At 45.6% G+C, this 23,047-nt stretch overlaps 2 protein-coding genes across 4 annotated transcripts in view; one reads left to right on the forward strand and one right to left on the reverse strand.

The window, feature by feature from the left end:
- Positions 1–23,047, forward strand: part of LOC107218031 — a 489,709-nt gene that overhangs the window by 229,375 nt on the left and 237,287 nt on the right. The window lies entirely within an intron of this gene.
- On the reverse strand, positions 6,378–8,410 carry LOC107218032. The gene is made up of 5 exons (XM_015655775.1): positions 8,380–8,410; positions 8,103–8,296; positions 7,693–8,025; positions 6,622–7,606; positions 6,378–6,580 (listed from the first exon to the last, which is right to left on the reverse strand). The coding sequence occupies exons 1-5, from the start codon at positions 8,408–8,410 to the stop codon at positions 6,378–6,380; spliced, it is 1,746 nt and encodes a 581-aa protein (XP_015511261.1).

Below are 23,047 nucleotides of genomic sequence, written 5' to 3' on the forward strand. Positions count from 1 at the left end.
GACATTTCACAATGTCGCACGCGTTGTGTGAGAGCACGGAGAAAGCTCCAGAGGGCACGGAAGAGAAAGGAGACGGAAGCGCGCCTAGCGACGCTGACGACCGAGTTGCGAGAGGCCCGCAAACATGTTAAGATGCTTATAAAAAAAAACAAGGAGAAGGCATGGAACGAGCTCCTGACCCAACTCGAAGCTGACCCGTGGGGGAAACCCTACAAAATCATCACGGGAAAACTAGCGGGAGCCGGTTCTCTGGCACCTGCGTACAAGGAGGATACCATCAGGGTCATCGAAGAGCTGTTCCCTCGTGGGAAAATTCATTCCAAGCTTACTATGGACGAAACAGAGAGGGTTATCAAAGAAACTGAGGCTACGACCTTGAGGGTATCAACCCTAGAGGTAACCGAGGCATTAAGATCTAGCAACTCGGGCAAGTCACCGGGACCGGATGGGATCCCGGTGGAAGCGATTAAAGGCCTGCACAAAACGTACCCAGACGCTTTGCCTGTCCTGTACTCGGCAATTATAGGGAAACTGAAATTCCCCAACGAATAGAAAACCGCAAGGCTAATTCTGATCCTGAAGCCAAAGAAAACTGCGGAGGAAGCGGTCAAGTACAGGCCTATTTGCCCACTCAACTCCATAAGCAAGCTGTACGAGAGTCTACAGAGCAAGGTCTACAGAGTATCTCCAGCGATTCCAACGCATCTTCAAGTGGCGTCATCAAACCAACGACATTCAAATCGTCACTTGTTCTCGTCTTGGACGAACCATACTTTCCTTCGAAATCGCCACTCGCGCGCGTTAAGGCTATGCACCCGGGTTCAGACGATCTCGTTTGGGTAGTAACTGTGCGCACTAAATCCTCTTCGCTCACTAAACTTATTGTTAAGTTCTATCCTTCACCCTTATGAATTTCCAAAAAAATCTCGAACATTTGATGCTGCTTTGTCTTCGTCAACTAATGCGCTTTGACGAGACGGGTAGAATGTTTCGTCGAATGCCGTATATGTATAGTAGCGAGCTAGAAGGCTGAAGGTGTGAGTAGAAGTTACGCATTTTATGAGAGTTTGAGCGTTTGTTATTTCACCATTGAACGTAGAAACGGCTCAGCAAAGTTACTATCACATCAACCACATGTCAACAATTTTCTGTTCAAATTTCAGTCTTATGGATCAGTGGTTTGTTAGATATCATGTTCAAAAAAATCCGAAACTCATATGGTAATAGTGATATGTAAATCAAAAAAAAGAAATTTTTTATTTCCTTCATTCATATATTTATCCTTGACTAGTTATAAAAATTAACATTTAAACGACACACCCTAGTCGTTAAAACTCGTGTCACAGGCCACAGTATGCGAAATATGAAAACATTGCTTCGTATTGGCCCCCACTACCTTCCAAGCAATATATGGGTGCACTCGACTTCGCCTCACGAGTATGTGTGCAAGTAAAGTCGATAAACCATATATATATACAATTAATAGTGATACCTCGAAATTGCATGATAGGTAGGGCTGATATAGAGGGCGTACGTCGAATTTGGGCAACTTGGAGTAGAATCTCTTGGATACAGATACATATGGAATTTTAGTTGATTGAAACTCAAGGCTTAAAACCTGCGATCACACGCAGCCGGAATGATTCGAATAGGAGGTGAAAGGTCAAGCGGAAGAGGGAGGTGAGAAACCTCGTAACGAGTTCGCTTAAGTTGGGATATTATTGTGTATACTTGGTTTACGTAAATACTCGTAAAATGAACGGAATTGATTTTATGTCACCTAATTATTAAATATCTAATGAAATTTCATTTCATTACACACTTCGAGGTTTTATGGGGGGTGACGTTGGATTGTCTTCATTTAGAGCAGATGTCTTCGTTAGGCTGTCAATTACTTTACCTGAAAAATAAATTAGAATAAATGGCGCTGATAAACGATAAATTTCCGTTCAGGTAATAAAAAGTTATTTGTTACAATCATGTGAAATTAATTCCGTTCATTATTGTTGATGCTGAGGTAATAATTAGCTGCAAGACTTAAGTATCTGTTTCCCATTTCACCTTTTTAATAAGCTTCTTGTCTACAAACTTAATTACAATATCCTCAGAATCAGTTTTATAGGATTTTGAGAATGTACCAAGGGACGTATAATAGAAGTGTTGAAGCAAAAATGTAATTACACAATCGTTTGAAAAATGTCTCTGAAAATTATCCAGTTACATTTAAACACAAGAGTTTTCCATGAGACAAAAAAATATTTTCGAAGACTAATATTGACTGAATTATATAAAGAACAGCTGACTTTATTTATAAATAAATTCGTCGCAAATCGGCTAATCGTGATTATATTCTGGATAGCAATAATATGATCCACAATAAATTATGCTACTTGTTGTTTTAAACATTGTTTAGCTCTCTCCTATTACATATCCACAATCTCTATATCTTATAACGAACCTGGTGCAGAAGCCTTTGTACTTCCTTGTTTGTACGACAAAGCATTTGTTACTGCATTCATCACACGCAAAGTTCAGCATGAGCTCTTTTCAACAGGCAGCATGTACGATTGTGAATTTATCTTAGATCACACCTTGATATCTAGCTTGGACTGGTGTACACTTCTAATTTGAAAGACTCAGCTTTCCAAACCTTTCTACTACAGCATTGGTTAAAGGACAGATTGTTCCTGGAATATCCCGAGCTTCGAAGGTGCTTGGTATACCGAATTTTGATGTCACGAGTTGGCGCGCACATGAGGTCGTTGAAAAAACTAATGCTTTTGAAATCCACAGCATATTCGGATATGTAATGTATAATTTTTTCTGTGTTACAAATAAATTGACGTACTGTCTATAACAATTATCGTAGATCAATCACAATCCGATTCAGGTAAAACAGAGGCCCAAATTTGAGCGGGATTTACTTTTATAGAATTTTGGACAGTAATGTTATCATAAATAAACAGAGAGTGCAATTTTTAAATTACATTCACCGCAGAATTAATAAAATTACTCACGTATGTGCATATTGGGTGGAATTCGGCTCATGCAGAAACTATATGTATAGCATCCACGATATTTTTCACTGACAAGCAAAGATTTCAAAAACAATTTCCGGTTAAAAACAAATAATCAAAATTTCAGTCATTTTGGTCAACAAAACCTGCTACACCACCTCCCAAAAACGTCGCTGAAGCACCATGATACTATCAGTGATCAAAGACATCGGTAAAGCAGCGTCATGAGACGTTAATGAGGAAATATCGACATACTATTAACCAAATTATCGGTACGGAAGAGTCTCAACAATCCAGTAGAAAACAGTATTCTTCTCACATATTAACATACAGAAACCCACAACAGAAGTGAATAAACAAATATCAACCTGACGAACTTGGATACTCAAGAATAATTATGGAGCGACAAGAAAGGTGGATAGCATCCGCAGATAGCATGCAAGTGGCTCCTCTGCAATCCTTTTCTCGTTCCTTAGACCTTTCTCAAGAAATGAAGATATAACTTCAACGCTCGAAAAATATTATTTGAATACAGTATGACTGCATAAGGAGAATAGTTCATACGTTAACGTTAATAATCATATAAAATGACGAGGTGGCCTGAATCAGATACCAAGATGAGAACAGTACCGAGAAATACGTATTCTAAACGCCATTCGAATTATTAATGGCCGGTCAATTCATAGTTCTATATCTCTTTGTGGATAATTATATCATTACCATATATATATATATATATATATTCATTTATATATATGTATTTATATGTATATATATCGTTCTATATTATGTAAAGATATCACCACCACCGCCGCCGCCGCTAAGGCCGTGTCCAAGAATCCCGAACTTAGCCGAAGTAAACCGAACTTGCCTGAATCTATCTGGAAATACCTGAACCGAACCTACGCACACACACCACCCCGAACCTACCTGAAGTTACCCGTACTTGCCCGAATCTATCCGGAACCTAACCTACATACGTTTTTTTTTTCTTATTTACCGGAGGAGGTTACAATCTTCATAAGACATCCTGTTATTTATGGATAGTGTCGGATTATTGCCGATTAATAACTCCTGCTCCGTCCTCCCGAGACAGGGTGGGACCGCGTTAGCATTACTTCGCCTTGTCTCGTTTATACTGGCCGCCTCAGGTCATCTGGTCCCTAGGTCTTATGGTAGCGGCCGCCGCCAGTTTCCCAGTCACCATCGTTGTTCCGGTCGTCGCCGCCGCTGGTTCGCTGGTTCTAGGGTCTCCAAGGACGTCGTCGTCACAGCACCGTTGACGTCCTTGGTGCCCTGGTCCTTCCTCTGGTCCTCGGTCTTCCTGGTGCAATCGCGTTCCAGCGTTGGCGCATCCGCTCAACCTCCATCTTCCAGCCCATTACTTGCCGCATGAAGCTCTGGACGGCCTTCCACTGTTCTGGTCTGCGCAGCAGAGCCCTATTGACGTCGGCGCTACTGGTAACCTCTTCGGTCGTAGACTCCATCGTTGTTCGTGCTGCCCTCCACGCTGGGTAGACCAACAGCGTGTGCGGTGCATCATCCACCTTCACTTCGCAATGAAGGGATGCTAGCGTTGTTTCCCTTCTGATTCGATGGAGGTAACTCCCGAAGCAGCCGTGTCGAGTCAGGGCTTGTCATCTGATGGTCCACTTCCCCGAAGGCTCGCTCGTGTCATGGCGCGACGTCCCTGATGGCCTCGTGGGTCCAGCGGCCATTTCGGTCCCTCGCCCATTGCTCCTACTAGGCCTCCAGAGTCTTCTTCCGTTCTTCGCTCTTCACGGTCACCCGGCTGCCCCTCTGGTCTTCTTCGGGGCTCGGGATTCGCCTGCGTTCCGCCAGCCGCATGCGCTCCTCGGCCAGTGAGTCGATCGAAGGAATCTCCGCCAGCACCAGCGCTGCTCCCGTCGACACTGTCCGACACGCGCAAGTTACGCGCACCGCGCACAGTCGGTACTTCGCCAGCGTCAGAGCTTTGCCTCACACCGGTGCTCCGTAACGTAGAACGGAGTGCACCACGCTCGCCCATAGGAGCCTTTTCCTCTGCTTGGCGCCTCGACGCCTTGACGCTATATCGTCCGCGAATCCGATGGTGTTCAGGCCAACGGGCAGCTCCATCCGAAGTAGGCCGTCGTACATGACGTTCCACAGGAACGGTCCTAGCACCGATCCCTGTGGAACGCCAGCCGTCACCCATCGACTCTTCCGTCTTTCTCTGGTCCTGTGAATCAGTCGCCGATCGGTTAGGTAGCTCCTCACCATTCGGAGCAGGTAGGTGGAAAGGCTCCTGCGGTTCTCCAATGCCTCGATGATCTTGTCCCAGCGGGCCGTATTAAACGCGTTGCGGACATCCAGCAAGACCATCGCGCACGGCTTCGTGAATCGACCCGGCTTGGCGTTGGCCTCCACGGCGATCCTGGCGGCCACTTCGATAGCGTTCATGGTCGACCGGCCCCTCCGGAAGCCGTATTGGTTGTCCGAGAGCTCTCCTGCCGCTTCCAACGCGTCCGCTAGCCTCGAGAGGAGCATCTTCCCGAGGAGCTTCCCAGCAGTATCGAGGAGGCAAATGGGCCTGTACCGCCTTGAGCTTCCTGGCTCCAGTGCGCCCTTCGATAGCAGGATGAGTGCCTGCCTCTTCCATCTGGTGTGACACGTGCCGGCTCCCAGACACGCGTTGAATGCCCTCAGCAGCATCCCCGGGCAGCAGGATAACGCCTCGGCTATCACCTCGTTGGGGATCCTGACCGGCCCCGGTGCCTTGCCAGCTGCCAAGCGTCTCGCTGCCGCTTCGATTTCCCCGCTGGTAAAGGGTGGTGGTGGTTGATCCTTCTCGCTGGCCGCCGCGGCACTCTGGTTTAGCGGCTCTTCTCGCGCTAGGAAGAGTTCCGCCACCAGGCGCTCCATTTCTTCCGGGTCGACGAGAGGTTGCGCCCTCCTGCGGAGGCGCTTCGTCACCAGGCGGCATGGAAGACCCCACGGGTCGGCCTTTACCGTCTCGAGGAGAGCTCTCCAGCATCGCTCCTTGCTGGCCTTGATGGTCAATCGTAGGTCCTTACGCACGGTCTTGAATTCCGCCAGCCGGATCGCCCAGTCGACGTCCTTCTTCCTCGCCGCTCGCTGTGCCCGTCTCCTGGCTCTTAGACAATTGCCGCGAAGGTCCGCCACCTCGGGCATCCACTAGTGCACCGCGGACCTCCCGCGGGGCGCTCTTCTTCGCAGCATGGAGGCGTCGCACGCTAGCGCGATGGTCGCCATCGTCTCCTCTACCAGGTCTTCCGCAGGTTCGCACCTCCCGCGCAGTAGGACGTTCTACGCGACGATGGCCTTCCTAAAAGCCGCACGATCCAGCCTACGAGTGGCCTACCCCTTCTGGGTCCCGGGTTGCAAGGGCTTGGCAGCCTGGCCCATCCACAAGAACGAGATGTAGCCATGATCGCTGAGACTCTCCTCGCTCTCGAGGACGCGCCACGAAGAAATAGCCGCCGCAAGTCCCGCGCTGGCCAGGGTCACGTCGATGATGGAGCTCGACCCAGTGTGCTCTACGTTCACGTTGCCATAGAACCCTGGTCGAGCACCCGGAGGTCGAGCCTCGCCGAAAACTCACTCAGGAGCAGTCCCCTTTCGTCCGTCTGTGCCGAACCCCACCCGGCGGACTTCGCGTTGAAGTCCCCGGCTACCAGGGCCCAGCCGCTACCGTGGCCGCGAATGCTGTACTCCAGGACGTCCAGCTGTCCAACGAAGATGTCGATGCTGGTGTTTGGCGAGAAGTAACAGTTGTAGACTCTGGCGCTGCCGATCCACGCCCGCACGAAGCCCGTACCCCGGCCGCCCGGCCTGAGGGGTACGTTGCTGTTGGTAATTGCGATCGCCCCGCTCGCTGTGTTATCCTGTAGCCAATCTTCGGGGGCTCCAGCGGGGTTGACCTCGGAGAGCAGAAGGACATCTGCACGCTTCTCCCTGGCCGTCTGGAGCATTAGGTCCTGGGTGACCCAGCACTTGTTTACATTGAGTTGGAGGAAGTTGATCATCTCTTCGCTCGGTTTAGTTCCCTCAAAAAGGCCGCGCTCTGGCTGGCGCGAACCCAGGACGTGGCCGGCCGAGGCCGGACCACCAGCCGCCGCGCAGACGCTGCATCTCGGGTCTCTCGTGCAGGCTTTGGAGAGGTGACCGTCCTGTCCGCACCTCATGCAGCTCGTCGACCCGTCGACCGGGTCCCCGCAGTTGGCGCTGTAGTGGCCAAAGCCATGGCACCGGAAGCACCTGACGACCTGTGTCTGCTCCCGGACTCGGCAATTGATCCATCTCACCTTGAGTCTTCCCTCCTGCGTAATCTTCTTCGCGTCCTCGGTGGGCAGGCGAACGATAGCCATCTGGGTGTCGCGGAACGCTGGTCGGAGGGCCACAGCGTAGTCGGGGCAGGAGGTGAAGGTTACCAGAGCATTCCTGATCTCCGCCTCGTCTGTGACCTTGTCAAGGTTGTGAACCTCGATAGTAGTCTGTGGGAGCAGTGTGCGCACCATCGCTGCTTCTCCGAGAGTTGAGGCGAATGCCGCGTGGAGCTCCGATACACCGCCGCTTCCCTTCTCCAGCTCCAGGAGGAGGTCGCCCACCCATGGTGGCATAGTTGGTTGTGCCGCCAATCCCCTTCACGATGACGGCGTCGGCTGGCACGGGCCTGTGACGGCGTCGCTGTCGCGGCGTTTTCACCTGCTCCGTCTCTCTTGCCCCCGCAGTAGCGGGTTGGCCCTTGGTAGGCCTTCGGTGGCGCGCTATCTGCCAGGCGTTTTGCTCCGTGGCCGAAGTCTACGGCGGTGGCAGCGCGCCAGCAGCCGGCGTACGCAGCGTCGATTGTCCGGCTTTGGCGGCGTAAGACGGCGTCCGGGTCCACAGGGCCCAGAGCCGGAGCTTGCGGCTTAGGGGCCTGGGCATACGAAGGGCCCTCCGGGGGATCGATGGTCTTCAGGGCGCTTGTTTCCTCTCCTGCCTTCTTGCTCTCCGTAGCTCGCGGCTGCGAGGGTGAAGATCTCGCCTCTTGAAGGGGTCACCTTCCTTCTACCGCTGAATCTGTTTCAACGTCCAGTTCACCTCCGTCGTGTGCCGTCTTGGCTTTTTGCCCAAGTCGGTATCGTTGTCTTGTTTGAGGGCTGCACCCCCTCGCGTTGGGCCCCAGTCCGGAGCCAGAGTGTCGCCGCCTGTTCCGACGGATAAAGGCCATTCGACTCCGTTTACGGACCGGTGTCCATCCTTCTTCTCCTTGGTCTCAAATATGTTCTCGTTGGCTTTAAATATATGATCCATGCAATTGATTAGTCTGATTAATCAATCTACACACTACATATACCGAACTTAACCTGACCCATACCAAACTGATCCGAACTTGGCCAAACCGCCATGGGGGTTGGCGCACGGAGCGTGCAGGGGGGCGAAGCCCCCCTAGTATTTATGTAATAGGTTCTCCTTATCCCGTTTTTGAGGTTAGAATGAAACCCAATTGCGTTTCTCTGTGGTACAAAAGATTTATTTACACTATGTACAAAGTTTACTAATTTCCTTGATTCTTACCTTCAGAACAAAGGAAACAACATTCAAAGCAGGCTAAAAAATATCGAAAAAATCGGACCATCATGATCCAGGTGTCAAAATAATCGAAAGAAAAGACTCGATTCTTGAGACTTTTTGAAGATTTTTCATAACGTTTTAAGATGGCGTTTCGTTTGTTGAAAATGTTTAAAAAGCTAAAAAAAAATGGAATTAAAAATCCGCCCATCATCGACTAGGTGTCGGTATGATCGGAATGAGACACTAGATTTTTCATAATTTTTTCAGATTTTTAAAAACGACCATTTTCGAAAAGGGTTCGAATAATATTTAAAAAAAAAACGGTTAGCGAAAAATATTTGAAAAAATTCAGGAGTGCCTTTTTCAAATGGTAGAATCGTATAAGAAGTCGCGGAACGAATCAAAAATGGTGTGGGAAAAAAGGGGTAAGTTTAACGTGGATTGCCCCATATATATATATATCTGTCTTATGCTTTATAAAGAAATTTTATGGGATGGAAATTATTTGAATTCGAAATTTGCTGAGCTAAAAACAGAATACTAGGCCATCAATTCTAGACAAAAGTACTCGGAAAATAAATGACATATGTTTTGAAGGCAAGTGAAGCATGTCAACATATGAACTGAAAAAAATTCAATTGAAGACGAGTTGATATAATATCACAGTTCCAATGCAAGATCCCTACTACCGACACTTAACGACAGTCGGTAAGTTACCAACAAGGGGTAAAAATTCCTGCCTTGCCAACAGTTGGTGTTACTTGCAAGAGGTGAAAAATAATCCATACTGCTGGACGATTTCATCAACGGTAGTGTTATTGACAAGAGCGTTACCACAGGTGGCGCCACCTTCATCGACCAATAGTTGTACCGGTCAAGTCTGTTTTGTTTTTAATGCTCACCGCAAGATAGTGTTACCTGCGAGAGGTGAGAAATTACTGGTATTGCTAGTCGATTTTACTGACAGAGTTTTGATGGTAAAATTGTTTTACCGTCAGAAGAACAGACATCTTACCGATAAAAGTGTTACCGATAAGAGCATTACCGTAAGTGGTGCCCCTTTATCAGGTCAGGTCTCTTACGAATCTTTGTATCCAAGTATGGCTATACATACTAGCACATAAGATGTTACAGATTCATTTTACTAATTCACAATATTCAATAATGTTAGCAGATGCAGTGAAGATATTTACTATATTCAAAATTTTCAGTCCAACTAAATTGAAAAACCAACCATTTACAAAATTGTAATTAAAATGAAACAAATCACTCATGATGAACGTAATTTATACTTCATCTCACCTGAATCTTGAAATACAATGTAATTTGGGTTTTGTTTTATTGCAATTATAATACACAAAACGTAATTAGTATATTTTTCTATTTTAATGGTATGTGGTACTCCTACCCTTGCGAAAAACACCACTTTTCGAAATGACGATAAATAATACCTGTACACATATAGAACTTAACTGATTGAAACCGCGTCAAAAATATTCATTTCATGGAGCGTTATTATAAGTTCAAATTTCAAGCGAATCAAAAAAGTGCAGAGATTCACTGACGTGGCCCTTCAAGTGATACATTCGGAAGTTGGGATGATACACACGCACACAGACACACACATACGTTTCATATAACGTGACGATGGGCTGATTAGTCACTTCGGCTATACAGAAGTGAGTCAACACTGTGCGTGGAAACACGCACTCGAACAATAAATGTGATAACTTGGGCCAACCAAGGAAATGTAAAAAATATCATCATTATTGACAGTACTTCAATAGGAATTGCACGTTCGAATACACATGAAATCCCATACGTTGTCAAGCTATTGGCAGATGATGACAAAAATGATAAAAGCCGAGGTCATACCCGTATCAAATCCAAGCACACAGCACTAACACTAAGAGAGAGAGAGATAGAGAGAGAGAGAGAATTAAAAATACAATGTATTCGCCTAGGTACAAGTCTCCTGAGGCAGCATGAGAAGTTAACATTGTAAAACGCGCACATAATAGAACAAAAATAACAGATCAATGTAATGACATAAAATAAAATAAAGTATTAAAAGTAAATAAGGACAGTAGATATAGAGAGATAGATAAATAGATGTAGGTTGTTTTATGTCTTAGCCTGACAAGGTCTCGATGCAAGAAAAACATACAAAAATAATGGAATAGAAAAGAATAGAAACGGTTTTATTGTGTTATTGGGACGAATCCCCTATCTACACAGACCATACAAGAAATATTACAACATAAAATAAAGTAGAAACGCGACGTGTGCAGAATAAAGATGACAGTGATGGATATTGATGAATAAGAATAGAGTGATAGATATTGCGTAATGTGAAATACAACTCACACCAATGCAGATAACATAGGGCAAAAGAAGGTTAGATAAACGAAGAACTGAAAAAAATAAGGCTAGTGAGCTGATGAGGATGATTCTGATGCTAATATCCAATGAAGAGTAAATACTGGTACAGTATAATAAGTGAAGTAAATAGTAACACGAGGGGCGATCCATAAATTACGTCACACAAATTTTAGAACTTTTAAACCCCTCCCCCCGTCCTTTTCACAGGTTATCACATTTTCAGAACCCCCTCTCCCCTGATGTGACTTCACAAATTTTTCAAACTTATGCATGTATTTAAAAATAATCAAAAGAAAACTGTTATTCTAATTTTTTTCTTATTTTTATCAAATAATCTGTAATATGATCAACATACAGTTAAATATTTATGATAACAGAAAAAAAAACGAATTTTTTATTCACATATAAATTTCGTGTTTTAGTATTTTAAATTTTAACATGTAACGTCACAAAGCTTTTGACCCCCCCTGCCCCTTGTCAAACTATGTCACATTACGGTGATATCCCCTCTTCCCCCCAATAACGTGTGACGTAATTTATGGATGGCCCCCAATAAAATAAATAAATATAAATTGAATTGGCTGGTGGGGTGGTAGTAGTCAAGAGAGCAGAACAAAATAAACTCATAGGATGTAAGGATAAATTCGATACAGTTAGCAAAACGTAGAGCTAGGTATGAAGTGAAGTAAAGTACTATACAGAATTAATACATAGAATAATAGAAAGCATGTTCTGTACAAAAATAATACGCAAAATAGTAAGAGTAAAGTGAAACAAAACGATGTAGACAGAATTAGCAAGCAAGTAGTAATAGCCGAAGAAGCAGAAAATTTAAACGAAAGTCAAAAAGCAGCATGGAGCAGAGAACTAAGATAAAGTAAAAAGAGCAGGCACATGTGTATTATGGTGCATGTAATGTGTATAGCCTGGATCGCATTGCCGTGTTGGAGCTAGCCTCCGCTGCTAGAAGGTGATCATAGAGGCCAGGCTTGAAAACTTCAATAGAGTAAGCATTTTTGATAGATAATGGGAGACCATTCCAGCGGTAAATCGCAGAGAGGGTATAGGAATTTTGATACGCAGCAGTACTGGCAAAAGGAGTGGCTACAGGTAGACGCCGATCTGCAGCTATTAGCCTGAAAGACCGGCGAGTGCCAGAACTTACTTCAGGGAACAGCTTACACACATAGGAAGGCGAGAATGATGCAAGGAGTTGATCTATCACTGATTGTGAGTCAAGAAAGTATAACCACCGATCAACAACTGACAGCTACCGTAATCTGGTTCGATTGGGCGTAATATGCACATCTCTTCTAAGGCGGGAAACGAATCTGATGCCGCTACTGATTAGTTTTTTGGAGTTTAAGGTTAAGATAATTTTTGGCATTACAGTAGGTACGCTAAGCTGTAATAATCGATATAAAGTAAAATCAGAGTTTGGACAAGCATGGCATTCACTTAAGGAGAAAAAACATCACCACGGTGCTCAAGCCCATACAGTGTTGCGTGAAATTTTCTACGTACTTGCGCTATATTCCTATTTCACGTAAGATCGGGCGCTATATGGGCCCCCCTACATTACGAATCGAGTCGACATAGGGTGCAGGCTGGTCATTGATGAGAATGGGTGAAAGGTTTTGGTAATTTACTTACTCAATATACAAAGGACTTCCTGGTACAATCGCTTTCGTTTCTCTATCATTTATTTTCAGACCATTTCACAGGGCCCAATTAGCAACGACCTCAGCATGGTGATTAATTTTGGCAATTGCCTCGAGGATACTGCCAGACGGGGCGTGTAGGTAATTTTGCAGGTCATCTGCAAAGAACACATGTCTGAGACAGAGAGAGAGAGAGTAGAGTAGAGTAGAGAGTAATTGATTAGGTTCTGAAGTAACCTCCCTGAGAACCACAGACAATATTACAAGACATACAATACTTACAAAAATAAATACTACAAAGAAAGAAGTAAGAAAATAATAAAAGCTGAAAAAAAATAAATGAAATCAAAAAGCAGTTTTTTCTTTTCATAAACTACAACAAGATAATTAAATTAATAATCAAGTACGATAGAAAATGTAAATAAAAGGCAGGCGTAAGAATACATGAGATTATAAACTAAACCTGGCGTAAGAAAGCAGTTTATTGCGGTGAAAAATAGAAAAACAAGTTGATGACCATAACTCACATATCGCACATACACAGAGCTAAGCAGAGGGCAAAGAGAGCACTAAAGCCTGTCCGGATACGCCTCACGTTCTTCCGCCACCATCAAAAACTGGAAGCAATGTGTGCGGAATTGTGGAAAGCTGGACGCTGAAGTTACCTCAGATGGCAGTAAGTTCCAGAGCTATATGCCAGTTATGAAGAACGACTTCTAGAAAGAGACAGTGTGCGCGGCAGGAACGAGATGCGTATCTGTTCGGGAAGGATCACACCGCGATGCAAGGGTCGCATGGAGCCGTATTTGATTGCTAAATAACCATGGCTCATCAAGGCACAAGGCCTTAAAGAACATGCATCCGATCATGAGCTTACGTCGATTGAACTGGAGGAGCTAACCGCAGGCATCTCTGTGACGCGATATACAAGCGTCAAGCGGGACCCTAAGTAAGAATCGTACGCAGTTGTTGAGCGCAACCCGAAGAGAGTGTTCGAGTTCACCTGATGTATTAATCAGCACAGGAGCACAATAGTCGATAAAGAGGAGAAGCAAGGCAACACTTCACTGCTAGGCTTCATGAGTTGTCATTCATTCTTATACGATACATATAGCGCTGCCGCTACCTTTTTCTTTATCTGCAGAGCGGACTGCAACCACGACAGGGTACTGTCGAGAACCACCCCAAGATATTTGAATATTGGCACCCATTCAATGGCCGCAGCCCTCATTCTCAAAAGCGGAAGACCCCTAAGATACAGCGAATTGATAAAGCGTGAGCTGCCTAAGACCATCGCCTTGGTTTTTCCTACGTTCAAATGCAGCTTATTATTTAAAGATCAGCTCAGCACTCTATCAAAATCATCGCTAAGGCGGACAATATACTCGGCTACGTCAACCGGGCAACATTTGAGGTAGATAACCAGATCATCAACATAGAGTAAGTAGGAGCAGCTCCGCCAGCATATTAGCAGGTTGTTGATGAATAGCCAAAAGAGTAGGGGACCCAGGACGCTGTGCTGAGGAACTCCCGATCGCGTCAAATGCCGATACGAGAGCTCGCCACCACCCCCACGAACTGATTGCATACGGCCGCTCAAGTGAGAATGGAACCACGCGAGCACGTCTGTTAAAAAGCTCAACCCCTGAAGCTTTTACGGTATCAGACGATGATCAATCGTATCGAAGGCTTTCGTAAAGTCGAAGAATGTGGAAAAGGTAAGTTCGCGGTCATCCATCCATGACGCACGTAGTCAACAAACCTCAGGACAGTCGTCCGGGTCCCTGACCCTTGCCGGCAGCCTATTTGCCGCAAATCTAAGAGGTTGCGCGCTTGCAGAAACGAAAAAACTTGCCCAAACACCAGACGCTCGAGCAGTTTAGATCTAGCGCACAGCAGCGAAATAGGATGAAACTCCGAACACAGAAACTGGCAGTGTAACTTAGGAGGAGGGGTAACAATAGAGAACTTCTAGAGCGACCGGCAGATATTGTCTTCAAGTGACGAATTAAACAGCCAAGTAATGATTGGCAGCAAGGTAGAAAAGGCTGATCAAATCACCCCCAGGACGTTAAGAAGCCCAAATGTCTGACCGCGCAGAGGTCTAGCCACGTCTCAGATGTTTGGGTATGATGGATGGGCGGATACGGCACCACCTGCAGCCCTTGGGAGCAAAGAAGCCCTTGAGGAGGCATCCTTGGAGGCAGAAAGAAGTTCTGCGTTGAACTCACCGAACACGAAAACGAACATGTAGCGTGGCAGGAACGCCACCAGCTCTCCTCCTAATAAGATTAAGAAACCGATCTTCGGTGGCCTATGGACGACCGCAACCAGAAACTTCGGACGCGAACCACATTCCGGCAAGGAGGAAATCTGGCACGCCATCCCGGGCCAACCGAGACAATAAAGCCACGACATGTTCGCAAAACTAGTTGGCAAGAACAGCGCAAAACCGCCACCATGACGTCCTTTGCGATCAATCCAAAATACTCTGTATGAAGTAAGTGCGCTTTAGTCATCTACAACGCGTTCACTAAGCCACGTTTCGGTGACAGCAATTAGATGATAAGAGTGAAAACGGAAGAACTCGCGAAATTCATCAATGTGAGCTAAAGCAATCGTGCATTGCGACAGCAGGCAACGATCACAGTGAGGCGGCTAAGTTTTAGCGGACCCTTTTCAGCCGAGGTGTCTGTCAGAGTGACAGCATTTGTACGTCGGTGGACAGCACGACTTGAATAGGTTTTAAGGCATCATTCTTTTTGACCGGGACTGCCTTGTCGGCGATCCATACGGCTTTGGGTTGCAAGTTCGGAAACCGTTTCAGGATGTCATTACGCAGCTGATGCAGTTGCGCGGGTTGGCGGTGGTTAACGTCGACCTTAGACTTCGGGTGCCACGTACTGACCTGGGAAGCACATAAGTCCAGCTTGAGCCTTTTTGCAGCAATCAGCGCTTCACACCGCATTCTGGAAGACAGCTCAAGCAACATCGCGCGGGCATGAGATCGATCCAGGCCTAGTGCCATAGACGTTCGCTCTTTTTTTTAAAAGAGAGACAGAGAGAGAAATAGATTGACTGATTGATGTTTGTTAGCTTTCTCAGTTATTTGCTTACATCGTTACATCTTAATCTTACGTCTATATTGCTCTTATTTAAATTTTAATTAATTGCCCACATATTTGAAAAAATATTTTTTGCTCCCGTCTCTACCATTTAATATTCAATTTTATCCCTCCGATGTTCTATTTCTTTTTTCCACCATGGACAATCTCTGTCATATGTTCAATGATCTGATTTCAGGTTTTTTATTTTAAAGTTCCTGATTTTTTTTCACTATTAACACACTTTTTTGTCCCAGCTTGTCGGCACATTTCTTTCTTTTCTTAGAAAAATCTTAGAATCCCTACATAGTCTTGTACACTGCATATATTCCAGACTATTTTTAGCTTTTCCGACTGCAGAAATTTGTCTCTGGTCCCAGTATTCACCTCCGCTATCACAACCGTCTTTTTCGAATTATCCTTTGCCGCCTTATGTACTATCTTCCTCTTGATGGTGGTTTCCTCCAGTCCATTTTGGTCCACTATTTTTTCTGCCAAAAGCTTTGTTCATTTTCACAGTCTTCTTTGTCGATACCAAACATCTTCATCGTCAGTTTTCTTTTCTTTGGTGATTGTATTTCGTATTTTTCTCCCATATCTTTTACCACTTCTCACTTCAGATTTTCAGCTTAGGATTTGTTTTCGCACCCTACTACAACTGTTCCTTTCGTCACATTTTTCATTTTTGTGATCCCCACTCCTAATTTTGAGATATCAATTCTTTTGACATCTCTTTTCGTATTTTCACTTCAATTATTCTCTTCTCCATCCTTAGACTTAATGATTAACACCGATTATTGATTTTTTTTCTATTGTTTCACTGTGGCTCTTTTCTATTTGTCCTGTTCCCATGCTTGGCATCGGCATATTCCTTAATACTTATTGCATCTCAGTTTTCACTGTTTCACTCATTATTGTTTCCAATTCATAAGATTTACAGTGCTGAATTTCTACTCTTACTCTATTCACTTTTCTCTCTATTCACAGAGAGAGAGAGAGCGAGAGGGAGAGGGGGAGAGGAGGGAGGGAGGGAGAGATTAGATTACAACTCATTTATTAATGCCGTAGCCTAGTTAGGCCATAGGGCAAATGGAAGAATACAGAGTAGGCACATAGAATTCAAATATGTATACAGAAGAGACAAAAGGAAAACAGAGAGAAGTAGCGATTTTTCCACCATAGGTAGTAGCTATGGCAATGGTGATGCACACTATTTAAAATGTATAATAAAAATGAATTAGAGAACTAATGCGAACATGAAAAATGATAGGTATGATGAGATAGTTTTACATAGGTGGGAAAATCGATTCAATGACTTACCATATTAATTTAAAAAGGAGGGAAATGAGAAAGAGCAATTTGCAGTACAATCAAATTCAGGTGTGAGGTTTCAACGCTCTCACGCTGTTTCGAGAGTAGATATCACTTTAGAATACATGGGAGGACATAGTAAGTACGAGAAATATAGACAGTGTAGTAAAGAGGCCAAAACGAAAAATATGAGCAAAATGGCTAGCAGATAAACAGATAAGTTAAGAGTAGGTTTGCTATCACTGGGCGTTGGATATAATCATGGACTCAGTCGTAAGCAGATGACTGAAGAACCTAGCATGAAATATATCCATAGATTCGAGAATAGGTATTACTTAAAAATAGACGGAGTGACATAATAAATACAGTAAATGGGCAAATGCAAGAGATATGGACAAAATGTACTAGCAGATCAAACAGGTAGATTACGAATAGGTAGGCTATCACTTAGCGTTGCGTATAGTTATGGACTCAACTGCGAGCTGATGACTGAGAAGCCTAGTTTTGCATATATCCAGCGACGATGCTGATCTAATGGATAGTGGAAGACTATTCCATAAATATAGTGCAGAAAGAGCAAAGGAGTTTTGCAGGGTGGAGGTCCTATGAGTGGGAACAGCAAGGGATGAAACTGGGGTTGCAATCGCCAACCTGGACGATCGACAGATAGTAGGGTCCAGCTCAGGGAAAAATTCACGGAGGTAGGAAGGCACGGATGTCTGCAGGATCTGGAACAAGGATGCACCTAGAAACAAACGTCGACGATCATGCACTGACAGCCACCTCAGTTTCTGCCGGTAGGGTGTAATGTGGATGTCCCTTCTTAGATTAAAAATAAATCTTATACCAGAATTCATGATTCTTTGAAGTTTTAGATTCAGATAATTAGTAAGACCATGAAATACTAAACTACAATAATCGATGTGAGGCAGCAAGAGCGCAAAAACAAGAAGGGTTTTAATCTGTGGAGAGAGCAGGTCTCTGCGATAATTTATCTTATACAGTGTAGCATGGACCTTCCTGGAGATATGCGCTATTTGTGTGTTCCAGGAGAGGTCGTTGGATATAAAAACACCAAGATGTCGTACCTTTTCGACATATGGCACGCGGAGGCTGTTGATAACAATAGTCGGTAGATTTCTTAGGCGTAGTTGCTCAACATAGGCGGAGCTGCCGAGAATAATGGCCTTCGTCTTGCCGATGTTTAATTTCAAGCCGTTTCGCGATGCCCAATTTGAGACTGCGTCGGCATCGCTAATAATTTTATCGATGGCAGACAGGACATCATCAGGTGGAATATGCAAGTAGATCTGCAGATCATCGGCAAAAACTGCGTGCTTGGTGTGCAAGAAATCTTGAGCTATGTCATTAATAAAGATGAGAAAAAGTAGGGGCCCAAGGACTGAGTCCTGGAGCACTCCAGACAGATTTTGCAGAAAGCTAGATTGGGTATTATTAGGGTCTTGCACCGCCTGTGTTCTGCCAGTTAGGTAGGAGTGAAACCATTTAATCGCCTCATTGGAAACACCATATCTCTTAAGTTTAGTTAATACTAAACAGTGATTGATACTGTCAAACGCCTTGCTAAAATCGAATAATAGCAGGATTGTGACATACCGGCTATCTGTCGCATTTCTAATATAATCGAGTACTTTAAGTAGCACTGTCTGGGTGCTGTGACTCTTCCTAAAGCCAGCCTGAAACGGGTCCAGAAGTGTAAATCGCTCCAGGTATAAGTTTAGCTGGTTTGCTACAGCCCTTTCAAAGACCTTGGAGAGGTGCGAAAGGTTTGCTACAGGTTTTGTGTCAGCCTCTGATCTTGGGGGTTCTACTTTACTGAGAGGAATTACATAAGCCCTCTTCCAGACATCCGGAAAAACACCAGCCTCTAATGAGACATTGAAGAGATGTGCTACGTAATGGACAAGTAACAGTAAATGATCTTTGATATAAGATAGTTGTATCCCGACAGCCCTCCGGCCACGCGACTTTATAACATAGGATGATAGTAATGCTAGGACTTGATCATTTTGGATAAGAGAGAACGATAATTGAGATTGAATATCCGGCTTCTGCAGCAAGATTTGTTGCAAATCATTTTGAGCGCATGATGGATGGACGCTTGTTACTGCAGTTTAATACGTGTTAAGTTGGTGGGCAGCGAAGTGGTGAAGTGGCGACGTGGATGTGGATTTTCCAAGAACAAGTCCTAGGCGCTCAAGCTCCGACCAGACGCTTGACATGTCGGTTAGATTTAACAGGCGACTTTTAAAATAAGTATTTTTGGCACTCTTTATTTCTAGCTTAATATCCCTTCGCAGAGTACGATACTGGTTCAAGATAGCTCTGGATTTTGTACGCTTAGCTAGGGTATAGAGCCTGCTTCTGGATTTGATACGTTGTTTAATCACGGGAGTGAACCAGCCGGCAGGGGGCTTCTTTATCTCTCTAGGAACTACCGGTGCATGACTCTTTAGGGCATCCAGTATGGACTCACAAAGCACAGAGGCTAGCTCATTTGGGCAGACAGCTGACTCTAGCACAGGATTTGAGAGGTTATGCTTCAGGGTGTCACTGAGGGTCGAGACATCACAGTTTCCAAAGTCACGATATTTCTTGACATTTACTGCGGGCTGAGGGATGAATAGCTTGTAATTTAACTCAATTAGGTCATGGCCCGCTATAAGCGGAGTCTCAGTTTTGGTGAAGGACAGCAAATTTTCAGATGAGTCAATGATAGCCACATCCAGCCAGGACTCAGAATGAGATGTGTGGTGTGTATTGCCATGCGGTACAAGAAATAGTGAGTGACTAAAGATGAATTCATGAAGATACCTGGCCTCAAAGTTATCCGAGCTTAAATTACAGTTCAGGTCACCGGTTATAATTATATTTGTATAACTATGAGAAAAAGTTTCAAACTGAGTAAGAAAATCTTCCAGCAATGCCCCTTTCGGTCGGCGATAAATGGTAGAGAACAGGGCTTTATTACACTGGGATTTGATTTCTAAAATTAAAAATTCTGGAGAATTTGAAAATAGTGAAGGAGATGCGGCAAGGACCTTACACTCCAGAGATTTGTGGATGTAGACCCCAACCCCACCCTCAACCTTGCCAGATCTGTCGTTTCGGATGAAGCAGTAATTATCCATATGGACGAGTTGGTTTGGAATGTTGGTATGTAACCAAGTTTCCGAAACGGAAATTACATGATGAGTTTCATCGGCAAAGAATGTCCTTACTTCATCTATATGGCCAAGTAACGAGCTTGCGTTAGAAATTGCGATGTTCAACAGTTGAGCAGAGAAGGACGGCAATCGGTCGGTCACACCTGTGACCTCATTCGTGTGTCATTCAGCTCTTGTTAGGAGGTGTAGGTCAGCCTCAGAACGAATTATGATGGCCTGGTCTGCAGCGGCATCACGCTTAGCGTGAACGACGCTATTTCTGGTCCAGATATGGCTGTAGCCCACATCCCCTGCACGATCTTTAGTTTTGCCCAAGAGTTTCGCCAGGGAAGGCGAAAGTCGCTCATTTACGAAGACTGGGGAATGAGGATAATCTCCATTTAGGCCAAGCTCATCCGCATAGACGTGCCCTTTGGCGCGCTTTGCAGCCAGAATTTGATTTCGGAAACCCATTGATTTGAGTCGAGCTAAGATCGTCCGTGGCTTATCTAAATTTCGAGTGCTCTTGAGACGTACGATTTCGATAACATCAGTAGGGGAGACTGCAGTTGCAAGAAGAGTAGTCATTGACTGAAAAACATTGAGTAGATCTTCAGCCTCAAGTTCCGGGACTCCAGAGATCATTAGGTCGTTGTTCAAGGAGTTCTGTTCTACTTTGGATAGGCGGTCAGTAAGATCTATATTTAGAGATGTGAGTCGTGAGATCTCGGCATCCCGGTCTTCACGAGCTGTTTCCAGTTCGACTATTCGAACTGTGAGATCCTCTAATTTGTTGGTGAGTTCGGAGATAAGCGCAGTAGTGCTTATCGACAGCGTAGTCAGCTGCGTGTTGATCTCCTCGACTTTTTCGGGCAATGCCAGTAGCCCATCAAGCTTTGCAGAACTGGCAGTTACCGCTGCCATGATAGCTTCGAGTGTCGTTGCCGGGGCGGTTGAGGAGTGACTTTGCAAACTCGATGTCGTAGCCAATGCAAGGAACATGACTGCCGAACTTCTTGGTGTTCCAGCAGTACCCATCCCAGCCGTAAGTGACGTGGTCACGCAAGACTTGCATTTGAGGAGTAGCTTGCCATTTGCAGTGGTTTTCGTAAAGATGGTACATCTTGGATGGTAGCGACCAAGGCATGCGAGGCAGACAGTGGGGTTCTTGACTTCATTTTTGCAGCCTTTTCAGATAATGGGTGAGCGTGGTGACTGCGTAGGGGTTAATTTACCACTCATGGTTGAGTCATCAAGCATTTGTAAATATAAATTAAGAGTTGCAGAGTATTTAGCAAGATATACACCAAACAGTCGCACATCCGACGATCACTCGAGGTCCAATGCACCACTCACGTGCCGTACAATTGAAGAAGCACAGAATTTAAAGTCACACCATCAGCTGTTAAACAGAGTACACCAGATCACACCAAGCGACGTACATACAGTACACATACGCGCCACACAGTTGCACACAAGCACGGACTTCAAAGTCACACCGTCAGTTGTTAAACAGAGTATGTCAGATCGTACCAAGCAGCATACATACAGCAACATACGCGCCACACAGTTCCACACAAGCACGAAAATTAAAGTCATACGGTCAGCTGTTGTAAACAGAGTATGCCAAACTACGCTGAGCAACATACATACGGCACACATACAGGGGAAAGGTTTTGACTCGACCATTATGATGACAGACTGCCCATTTTTCACGCTATGAGAAGGATCTTTCACAAGCTCTCATTGTCAAACAATTTGTACTAATGCTACATTACCAAATTAAAGTGTGTTTAAAGGTCCGATCGTCGCTCTTTTGTGCATACGCAACAGTCGGCTGTCACAGCCATTGTATGGCAGATTCGTACTAAGCAACACACACACAATACACGTACCAGGCAACGGTGCCTGGCTTAGAAGTCACGATGACAGATTGACCGTTAACCACGATATTAGAAGAAAATGTATCACAAATTCTTAACCAGTGAAACAGGCATTGAATTTATAAATTTGGACACCAATCCTATGCCCACTGAAAGGCATGTCTTTTGCGCATACATTGCACCACAGTATAGATTTTTCAGATAATTTTTTCCATAAATAAACGTACGTCACTCTTCCAAGTCTCGCTAGAGAGAGAGAGAGAGAGAGAGAGAGAGGGAGAGGGAGAGGGAGAGGGAGAGGGAGAGGGAGAGGGAGAGGGAGAGGGAGAGGGAGAGGGAGAGGGAGAGGGAGAGGGAGAGGGAGAGGGAGAGGGAGCGGGAGCGGGAGCGGGAGCGGGAGAGGGAGAGGGAGAGGGAGAGGGAGAGGGAGAGGGAGAGGGAGAGGGAGAGGGAGAGGGAGAGGGAGAGGGAGAGGGAGAGGGAGAGGGAGAGGGAGAGGGAGAGGGAGAGGGAGAGGGAGAGGGAGAGGGAGAGGGAGAGGGAGAGGGAGAGGGAGAGGGAGAGGGAGAGGGAGAGGGAGAGGGAGAGGGAGAGGGAGAGGGAGAGGGAGAGGGAGAGGGAGAGGGAGAGGGAGAGGGAGAGGGAGAGGGAGAGGGAGAGGGAGAGGGAGAGGGAGAGGGAGAGGGAGAGGGAGAGGGAGAGGGAGAGGGAGAGGGAGAGGGAGAGGGAGAGGGAGAGGGAGAGGGAGAGGGAGAGGGAGAGGGAGAGGGAGAGGGAGAGGGAGAGGGAGAGGGAGAGGGAGAGGGAGAGGGAGAGGGAGAGGGAGAGGGAGCGGGAGCGGGAGCGGGAGCGGGAGCGGGAGCGGGAGCGGGAGCGGGAGCGGGAGCGGGAGCGGGAGCGGGAGCGGGAGCGGGAGCGGGAGCGGGAGAGGGAGAGGGAGAGGGAGAGGGAGAGGGAGAGGGA

This window comes from Neodiprion lecontei, chromosome 2, assembly GCF_021901455.1.
Source record: "Neodiprion lecontei isolate iyNeoLeco1 chromosome 2, iyNeoLeco1.1, whole genome shotgun sequence".
Classification (NCBI taxonomy): Eukaryota; Metazoa; Arthropoda; class Insecta; order Hymenoptera; family Diprionidae; genus Neodiprion; species Neodiprion lecontei.